Raw genomic sequence first — 10,692 nt, forward strand, 5'->3', positions numbered from 1 at the left:
GGGAAAGTTCTTGTGGGGATAAAAACTTGTATCTTGCTGTCTTTTCATCACCTTGATCCTCATTTTAATTTTTAGCTGTAGTACAGTTGAGTGTTTGATTTATGCTAATTCAGAAGTCAAGAAACGCCCTCGAGCTAGCGGCTTGAATCTTTGCTATCTTCCCTAATTTGTGAGTTTTCTTCAAGAGATGGGACGATGGAAGAAGATGCTAAAAGGCAGGATATATGCTTTGATATCTCTTGATCTCAAGAGGGCTGAGGCAGATATAGTAACAAATAACAGGGATTGATACAAGACCTGGAGAAACATTTTGGCAACGAATTTTGGTCACAGGTTGCCAAGCCCTTGGCATGGACTCCGTTTGTAACATTCAAGATAGAGTGCTCATGTGACATGTATTTTTATTCTCATTGCTGTAATCGTATGCCGCAGGTATGCTTGTAACAAGGATGCCAAATACTGATCTTTATCCTATGCATTGAGATCAGTAGAATCGCATTATTCGCATACTTTTATGGGAGCCTTCCCTTGAGTTTGTTTAGATTATCTCTTGTAAAGTTTGTAATTTGAATTAGCAATTGATTGAATCTGCAGCTTCGATTGAAAACAATACGTGCACGAAATCAGAGATTTGGGGATGTTCTTTAGAGGCAAAGGTGAATATGACAGCAAAGGTTGTACATGACGTTACTGCGAGAATTTTTCTTCTTTTTCTGATGTAACATATCGCACGAATCTGATTCTTTATCTGAACAACTCATCTTCTGTAGTTTTGTGATAAGATTACAAGAATCCACAATAGTGGGATTAATATAAATAAATCACAAACTCAAACTAACTCACACAAATATGGTTCAAAGTTGCGGTTGCAATCGCGATCGTGGTCTAAACCGTTCCACATCGATTTCGACATGTCGGCGAGACGTAAATTTTAAAACATTTAATATTCTAAAAATTGTGAATAATATAAAAAAATGATAAACAAAAATAATAAAAAATTAGTAAAACTAATAAAAATTTAAGTTGACTTGAAATGATTCAGGACAATTCAACCGTTCTTATCCGTCTCAGAGATGTGTCGGCCAAGTTCTCATTGATCCATTATCTTGAAATTATCTCGTTTCGATATCGTATCCGAGAGCTCCGTTCCGGTGACGGCCGAGTCTTTGAACCATGCTCACAAATGAAAGAAATTACAATTCAACATAGCTACAAACTAATCACATAAAGTAGGAGAGGAGTCTAACATTAGCGAGACTTGAACCAAAAGTACAGGCCTTGGGACCTCAATCTTAACTATTAGACTAAAGTTTTATTAACATCTTTTGTAGATTTAAAGACTATGAGTCATTTTCAACAACCAGTCATAGTAGTAGAAATATGAGTAAATGTGTTGGTTGCAACTGTGATGAAGAAGGTCGCTGAAAGGAAAACACAGCTGGGGATGGCAGTTGCTTCCATAATTACTTTTCGAGCTAATAATGTGGTTGGAATCTCGACTGTCGTCCACAACTTTGGGAATATTTCAGTCGTGATGCTTAATACTAATGGCTGCAGGCAAGGAGACTGAGAGAACCTCCTAACCCCACCACCTACAACGTGACAATTATGCCAGTGGCAATACATTTGAGGTTCTTTATTCTTTGCTCGAGAATAAAGACCAATAGACAACATTGCTTGGACAAGGCTCAGAAGCCTCTCCTCTCTATAAATTTGTAGTCAAGTCCTCTCAGTTCGCTTCACTATATCTTTCTTATGTAGACTTGGCCAATTAACCTGCAATTAGAGAATTGAGGATGAAACCTCAACAATTCTCTGGTGATCATCATCACCATCATGACTCTTTGATGAATCGTCGTGACTCGAAGAGAACAGTCACCATACAAGAGAAGCTAAGGTTAGTTTATGAGAAAGCTCTGGGGAAAATGGCTGCAGGTCAAACTTCGATGGGAGATGGTGGCCGAAATAACATAATCCAGGAACATGAAAGACGAAACCAGCGCTCCTTTATCGAAGATCCCATCAGGACTATGATCTTCTTGGGCTCCTGGAGCCATACTTGAATCTGCTCCTCGTGGCCAGTCAATTCAACATCATGCAGGGCTTGCTATTCTCACACAAAAATGCATGATGACAAGATATATGTCATCTCACCTACCATGTACTTTAAGCAGCAACACAGGGATTTAAAGTATAGAAGAGAAATGTAAATATTGCATCTGTATGTTAGCTATATCAACCCTTTATTTGCATGGTTTTCTAACCAATATCAATAAGAGTGACAATTACCAATGATCAAGAAGTAGCTGCACTGACACGTATATATATTAAATAAACCAATGATGCAACGACTGCAAAAATGTAAATGAGTTGGCTTTCCATAGAAATAACACCATACAATGTACAGAAGAACACATAAGAAATGACTTGCTCCCCTCAATGTTTCGCAAAACAAGATATTCTCCTCCAGCAGTGAATGCAGGAAAGTCAAAAAAATACTAGACCTATGATGCCGTGCACGTTTATTGCAATGTTTCCGAGTATGAACAGATTAGTTTAGTTAATCCAGTTGCACCAGGAAGATGAGAGTTCCAGACTCCAAACAGCTGCATCAAGATTTGGTTCAAAAGACTCGTTGTTCAATCGATGAAAAAAAAACCGTGAAAAACAATCGCAAGAAAGCTTTGTAATCCAGCAGCTTAGGCATTTACAGCCACTGGAACTGATCTATAGCAGGTCCTCTTTGCTGCACGTACAATATCGTCAACCTGTTTGGAGGGAACCCCCAAGTAAAAGCACGCAGATAGATAATGACGAATTTCAGAAAGTAGACTTACTAAAAGACAATGTAGAGACATAGCTTAAAAAAAATAAAAGTATGCCAAGCAGAAGTCAGTACCACTTGAAACACCCTGTTCATTGTGGAGTTGAATATTACATATACAACGCACAATGCAAAAAACAAGGTGATTATTTTGTCATCCTTTTATTTTCTTTTTGATGTTAAGACTTCTCACTTTCATCTTTAATGTCTGATTCATTTACACAAGCATATATTCATCCATTCTGTATGTGGAAGTGTGAATGACGTCTGCAACTGTTTCTTCCCTTTAAAGCATGCATAACCCATAGTAACCTCTGAAGTTTTAGCTAAAAAATGTGAAGCTGCAAAAGGAGAAAGAAGTTCAGAAAGAACAAACCTGTGGGACAGCCATTCTCTCAAGATTGGCTGCGTAAGGCATGGGAACATCAGCCCCTGTAATTCTTTCAACAGGTGCATCAAGATACTCAAAGCTCTCCTCAACAATAGATGCACTGATGAAATGGACAATGAGATAATTAAACACGTATCAAGAAAAGAGAAGTAGATGCACAACAGAAAGGTTTGGAAGAAAGATAACAAAAAAGAAAATCAACCAGATCTCAGCCCCAACACCATGTTGTGGAAACCCTTCTTCAACAGTCACAAGCCTGTTCGTTTTCCTAACAGAAGTATTGATTGTGGCTCTATCAAGTGGCCGGATTGAGCGCAAATTTATAACCTGCAATTTGAAAGAACAAAACTTTTAACACAACGAAGTACATTTTCGTCTTGTTATCACACTGCTTATTAGAATATGGAAGAACTTGCAATTTTAATGTACCTCAGCACTGACTCCCTCCTTTGCCAGAATCTCAGCAGCCTACAGATCGTTACCTTAGGATTTCAGTAGGTGGATATACAATTGAAATTAAAAAGTCATCATTTTACAGAAAGTATGAGCAAATTGTACAATATCTGAAAAAACAAAGGGTCTGTTTAAATTGGAAGCTTTTCCCAAAACACATCTAAAAACACTTCAAATACCATCTCATAAACACCTACCAAAAACACTCATAACAAAACAAAAAAAACTGCCACCTCTTATTCTTCCTCCACCCACCACCACCATCGCTCCTCTCCTCTCCTCTTCCCTCCTCCCCTCCTTCCCCACCACCACCCCACCCTCCTCTCTCTAGCACCAATGCCAATGCCTCGACCAGGAACACCTCCACCACCTGCACCACTACCTACTCTTCCCCCCTCCTCCTCTCTCCTTCCTCCTCCTTTTCCCCTTCCTTCCCCTCCCTGCCCATGGCCAGATTTGGTTGCGATGACCAGATCTGGTCGTGACCAGTCTAAGAGGAAGAGGGAGGAGAAAGGAGGGGAGTGGAGGTGGTGGTGGGGTAGTGCTGCAGCCTGCTGATGGTGGCTAGGGGAGGGGGGATGGAGAGGGGGTGGGAGGTGGTTTTGAGGTAGGGAGGAAAATTTTGAAAATACCCCAATAAAATTTTAAATTTTAGAAACACCCCAATATACATCTACAGTGAGTTTTTAATATACAAAGCTACATTAAAGTTTTCACAAAACACCCGTAAAAACACCTAATCTATACAGACCCTCAAAGAGATCTCGTTTCTTCTTCAACTTTTCTGTCATGAAAGTTTAATAATCACACCCAAAAAAAAAAAAAAATCAAAATTTGGTACAGACCATGAAATACTAATACTAAAGAATATCACCACAAAAAATGGTGAATGAACAGTTTGACAAAACCTAAAGAGAAACTGCCCACCATGTGGCACATATGGTCATCTTAATCTTAATTATCTTGTCAACTATCTGCAGACTGACAATTGACTAATGAAAAGTTGATTTTAACCCTCAAACCACTAACAATAGGAAAAATAAAAATAAAAATATACCAGAAGGGCATGGACACTGAACTACTGTTGAGCATCTTTTATGCTAATTCCCTCAGGAATGTGTTGTATACAGTATATATAGATCAAATTTCTGTAATTATATGTGTACTTGCAGTAGTTGAAAGTTCTTGAGTGCTTCCTTGATAAGGTCATTTTACTTATCAAAAGAATATAAATATACCCACTCTCAATATACAACTTAATTGATGCCATAACAAAAATTTACCCATCTGAATCAAGACTACTTCCTAAACTGAATTTTATGCAGATGTCAGCAACACTACTCCATTAGGTTTCTTTAGACAAAGGCCCAAGGTTCATCAAAATTGAATCATCTCTACACGAAAGCTACTACTTGGCTTTAACTTGTAGAATGAGGTAGGTCAATCACTCAGACAGACAAAATGTTGACATTGAAGAGAATAACAAACCTTAAGAGCATAGCCAACCATTTTCGAGAAAGCAACAATAGTCACGTCCTTTCCTTCACGCTCTATCTGCCAATGACAGCACAGTGAAATGATTACATTGCTGGAAACAAGGAACACAAAACTACTAGAAGAAATACCTTAGCTTTTCCAATTGGAAGACAGAAGCTGGAATCAAGGGCCTCTGCTGAAATAGGGAAAGACTCACCATACCTGTGACACGCAAGTGATTCCACACAATATGAATGTTGCCATGTAAAGTGCAGCAATTTTCACTAACAAATCACCATACTCAAAACTCTCAGATATTACTTACAGCAATTCATTTTCAAGGAAAACAACAGGATCCGGGTCTCTTATGGCAGCTTTTAACAGGCCACGAGCATCCTCTGAGTTGTATGGTGCAAGTACCTTCAACCCCGGACATGAAGCATACCATGCTGCATAGCACTGCAAAAAGGTATAAACTTGAGCTGTACAAACAAGTGCTGTTTCTGCATCATGTGATGTGAACATTCCCAGTAAATTTACCGCCTCAACTAATCAGTCAACAGACTGGAATACATTGTTAATAGGCATCTATCAAGCACTAGGTCCAGAAACTTCATGGCACAATGTCTAGATTTTCTAAAATCTTTATGCTCTCCCTTGGAGCATAAGAACGATTTCTTCCTATAATTCCAGATCGAAAGATATTTATAAAATGACTTAGGAACTAAAACAGGACTCACTAGAACAGGGTTTAGGATCCATCTATTTCAATTTTCAGGAATTCACATTATTGACAAAAAATGTCATTTTAAAAAGGAGAATTCTTGAGCTTAAATGCTCCATATATCTGGAAAGGAGCATTACTCTCTATCCACTTTTAAAATTTAGCTATGTTAATCATGAGTTCAAAAACATCAAGGCTAACTAGATTACTACCTCAATTTTCATAGTAAGCATCAGGATAGTTTGACCCATCCTTACTTACAAAACCCTTTATTCACTAAGCTCTACTTAGATCAAAAAGTTTCTATGTTTACTGCTCTCACTTCTAGCATTCAACATCTCATAAGTTTTTTTTAATCATCTTTATTCTGTTCCTTTAATATCTCACCAACATTATGACCAAAAAACAAAAAATAAATTAAATTCCACCCGTCTCAATAGCCACAAGAAACCTGTCAAGTGATGCATTTGTGTTTCCTTTACTATTAGTAAAATTATCAACCTTAAACAACAAAGCTATGACTCTGAATCTCACAACACAGCCATGGAATGAGAATTTGACAATTGAAAACTTACCTGCGAATGCTGGGCACCAACTCCAGCAGCAGCTCCATTTGGACCCCTGAAAACAATAGGCACTGAAATCTGACCAGAAGACATATAGTTTGATTTTGCAGCAGAATTGATGATGTGGTCAATTGCCTGCAAACATTCCCAGCAGAAATCTCTTATTAGATAAGTTATAAAGATCAAGCTACATATGCCTCATAAATCCTCCATCTTGCATACCCTCAATAGCACTTTCAAAAAATTCATAAGACCAATGAGTTTGTCAAAAGGAAATATAAGATTATTTTAAACCCTTTGCACACGCAAGACACAAAAACGCTAGGCTATTTACACTGCTGAAGGCTAGGGGCTTATTCCTTTACCATCCTTAAAGGACCAATATCATAAAAGGAAAATGATCCATCAACCAGAATGAAGCCTCCGTTATATGTTGAAATAGAAGAGAACAAGAAAGTAATTTACCCCATGACAGATAGACATCTAGTTCTAAACTACACTAGAGCATATATCCAAATCTATCACTAAAGTCAAGGATAACTAACTTGTTTTCCCCAGCAAAAGGGAAATACTGAGAACATCCCAAAAGATAGACAATGCCTTTTTAGCACAGCATTGAATCAATCTCTAGCTAAAAATGTAGTGCAGTTCCGCCCAGCCATAAATGATAGATCCATTATATTATACAGCAAATGGTATCAATAATGAAAAACTTAAGACCAGCATAATCTTCAAAAGACCATACTAATGAATCAACTAACCATCATAGTTGCTGCTATTCTAAAAGCTTGAACATCATGAATCACAAAACAAAAGATATTACACATTATGTAGATAGGAAGCCCAAACGTGTGTAAGTTGGCAATTATTTCACATAAGACTTGAAGGTAAAATACAACACTATTAAAAACGCGAAAAAATGATGACACAAACCAAGTTATCAGCACAAGGCCCAAATATGCCTTCAAAAGGACAAGAAATAGTATCAAAATGTACAAAGAAAAGAAGTTTGACCTGCATTGAAAAGTTAAAAGTCATGAACTCTACAACAGGCCTCAAACCATGGTAGGCTGCACCAACAGCCATTCCTGTAAAACCAGCCTAAAACAAATATCACACCATTAGATAATACCTTCTTCCCTCTCAGCCAACAGAAAAAAAGTTTTATGTCATTAAATGATTCAAGAACAAGAATCAACCTCAGTAATAGGAGTATCGATAACTCTCTTAGGACCATACTTGTCCAAAAGCCCCTTAGAAACCTAGACACCAAGAAACATTAAACCATTGATAATGTTAGACAAATGATCAAAAAGAAAACATAGCCTAATTTCGAAACCAATGTAATCACCAAGCCCGCATGTCAATGAGTTTCTCTAACCTTGTATGCACCTTGATATTCACCAACCTGATTTCACAAAAAAAAAAAAAAAAAAAAAACTAGTTAACAACCATGAACTTATTCACCACTAAAAAGCTAAACTAAACAATCTAGAATAGCTTTAAAAATAGATAATAAAGGCAAAATGGGACTATTATACCTCTTCACCCATTAACAAAACAGAAGGATCTGCAGACATTTCCTCATCTAGTGCAGAATTTAAAGCATCCCTTACTGTCATCTATAAAAGGCCAATAATTAATTTTGTACACGAAAGTCAAATATTGGAAACAATTTGTTATCCAAAAGTTAGTATAAAAATTGTACAAACAAAAGAAACAGATATCAACATTAAAAGCTTAATCACCTCTTTTCCTCCAGCAGAAGAGGAATAAGTCCTGGATGCAATTACACGAATTCCCTTCAAAAATTAAAGTTCCCAAATTAAAAAACAAGAAAAAAAAAGAGCCAATAATATTACCGCAAAAAAAAAGGGATTTTTTAAGCATTTGGTACCCAAGCGGGAATTCCTCCAGGTGCGATTATTTTCCTTAAAATTGCCGACATATTCTCTTCTTCTTTTTATTCAACTCACAGAAATAATCCTAGGCAGAATCACAAATACAACATTAATCAACAACTCCATCAAAAGCAATGCCAGAAAAACACGAACCAGGTGGAAAAATAAACAAAAGAAGAGATTTTTCAGACCTCGATCCCGATAGGAGGGTATAAATACGTTAAAAAAGAAACAGGTTCGTCGTCTTTTACCTCAGCTGGAAGAACAAATCGTTAGTGAGAAAAGGAAGAAAGGCAATGGACTCCTGATTGGTGAATTGCTGATGATGGGCGAGGGATGGTGGAATCGGTGTTAGGTGGTGTTTGGGAGGCTTCGACTTTTTTCGCCTACCAATATTTTATTTATTATTATTATTATTATTTTGGGTAAAAAACAAAAAAATCCTCTTGACAAATCTAATATACGGAAAAACCTCCGTAGTTTTAAAACGTATAACATGACATCTCATATTTTGAATAAAATTATAAAAATGACGAAATCTGTTAAATTTAACGAAAATGACTTATTGGAATCTAAAAAAAAATTTTATACCTAATTTTTAACAAATATACCTATTCTACCCCTTAACCCTCAATTCTCTCTCTGTAGAAAATAAAACAAAATGATTTTATTGTGCTGTCTTTTGCTTAATTATATCAGGGCATTTTTGTTATTTTCTCCATTTCCGTTAAATTTAACGAATTCCGTCACCTTTACAATTTAATCAAAACACGAGGTGTTGTATTATACGTTTTAAAATCGCGAAGAATTTTTCTGTATATTAGATTTATTACGAGAGATTTTTTTGTTTTTTACCTTATTATTTTTTGTATGGGCACTCTCAAGTGATAATTTAAAAATAGTTGAAAACGTACCTCGTATAAGCCAAATGAATTTTTTTGTCCTTTATTTTTAAAATAGTAATTTTTCGTCCCTTAAAAAATCAAATTGGTAAGATTTAGTTCCAATCTAGGTTTTTTATTTTATTTTTATCTTGAATCAATCACCTAACCCATACATGATCCCTTTTTGATGTAAAAAGATTAAATCTCAATTGTAGTTAAACAAAATCATACTCAATTTTGCCCCTAAAAAAAGTAAGATTTGACTTGAATCATAATCGCTTCTCTTCTAAAAAGTGGGATCTAATCTACTTCATATTCATTTTTACCTCTAAAAATAGTGGAATTTGATTTTTTGTACAGAAAAAATTAGTACATATGGATTACGTGATAATTTTAAAGTAAAAAATGGTTGAAAACTTAGATTAATACAAATTTTTGTTAAAATGAATTTGAAAGAGATATAAAATTAACATTTTAAAAGTGAATGACCACAAAAAATTATTTGACAAAATATAAAAAATGTTTTGAACGATTTTTCCTTAAAAAATCTAAAGGGAATTTTGAATGCAATGTTTGAAGGAGGCCCAAAGGGCCTGAGCCTAAATGTGACTTTTGTTATTTTCTTATGCACCGTTTGGATTGAGAAAAAGGGAAAATGAAAGGAGACGGCTCTAGTGCAAAAGATAGCAAATGAAAGTAAATAAAAACGGATCCCATCCATTTTATTTGGATTAAATACGAAAGAAAAAGAAATGAAGCATTAAAAACATTGTTTGAATTAGATAAGGAAAGAAAATCGCTACTTATTGATTACGATTTTATCCATAGTTTGAAGAGTTTATTGCCAAAATAATTACCCTTCAAAAACATATACCCAAAGTAATTTAATTTTAAAATTTATTACCATTATATTCTTTTTTTACCATATAGGCTGCACATATGCTAGGATAGAAATAGAGGCACACTTTCTTTTTTTCATCTAATATCTTCCATGATTCTCTCTCACTCTGAATCTACCCACACTTCTTTTCCTTTCGTTATCTTTCTCTTATCAAACATAATTCTGAGAAGCCAATATTTATATTAACAATATCTAAAACTTCAGTATCATACTTAATATTGTTTCGGTAGATGAAAAAATTATTCTAAAATCAATAATCTCAAGATAAACATAGATTATTCTCGTCTTTTCTATTGTGAAGCTTATGGAACATTTCTATGGCCTCCAAAAAATGGCCATGAATGGTAAAGAAAAATGACGAGAAAGTGGTTACTTTTGATTGGTGAAGCTTGAAGTGCAAAGTATTGGTTCAAATATTTCAACTCTACTTGCAATTGGATCACCTATCCATCTTGGAAATTTTTTATAGTTATACTATGATTGAGTGTTTTTTCAAGTCACCGTACTCTACTTAGAGATAAAGAAGAGACGTATACTTATTTGTCTTCTTGGTTCTCATAAAGTATAACTTT

At 35.5% G+C, this 10,692-nt stretch overlaps 1 protein-coding gene across 2 annotated transcripts; it reads right to left on the minus strand.

Annotated features, from left to right (window-relative positions):
* Positions 1-2,352: 2,352 nt before the first annotated feature.
* LOC113739800 (pyruvate dehydrogenase E1 component subunit beta-2, mitochondrial-like) lies at positions 2,353-8,727 on the minus strand. Of its 2 annotated transcripts, none has more exons than XM_027267138.2 (15): positions 8,587-8,727; positions 8,332-8,420; positions 8,183-8,236; positions 7,976-8,056; positions 7,816-7,842; positions 7,634-7,696; positions 7,449-7,535; positions 6,444-6,569; positions 5,470-5,603; positions 5,294-5,366; positions 5,157-5,222; positions 3,645-3,683; positions 3,418-3,542; positions 3,201-3,315; positions 2,353-2,768 (listed from the first exon to the last, which is right to left on the minus strand). In XM_027267138.2, exons 2-15 carry the CDS (start codon positions 8,380-8,382, stop codon positions 2,700-2,702), a joined length of 1,110 nt encoding a protein of 369 aa, XP_027122939.2. In that variant the 5' UTR covers positions 8,383-8,420; positions 8,587-8,727; the 3' UTR covers positions 2,353-2,699. The 2 variants fall into 2 exon arrangements, with proteins under 2 accessions (XP_027122939.2, XP_027122940.2); XM_027267139.2 differs by having other exon boundaries at positions 8,527-8,666.
* Positions 8,728-10,692: the final 1,965 nt, after the last annotated feature.

This window comes from Coffea arabica, chromosome 4c, assembly GCF_036785885.1.
Source record: "Coffea arabica cultivar ET-39 chromosome 4c, Coffea Arabica ET-39 HiFi, whole genome shotgun sequence".
NCBI classification, from domain to species: domain Eukaryota; kingdom Viridiplantae; phylum Streptophyta; class Magnoliopsida; order Gentianales; family Rubiaceae; genus Coffea; species Coffea arabica.

Bases quoted from the DNA above. Each gene is read 5' to 3' on its own strand.
- LOC113739800 (XM_027267138.2), bottom strand. From the start codon at position 8,382: ATGTCGGCAATTTTAAGGAAAATAATCGCACCTGGAGGAATTCCCGCT. The intron at 7,697-7,815 runs GTTAGAGAAACT...CTTGGTGTCTAG, and splicing joins AATATCAAGGTGCATACAAG to GTTTCTAAGGGGCTTTTGGA. The intron at 3,316-3,417 runs GTTGATTTTCTT...CCATTTCATCAG, and splicing joins GGTGTTGGGGCTGAGATCTG to TGCATCTATTGTTGAGGAGA.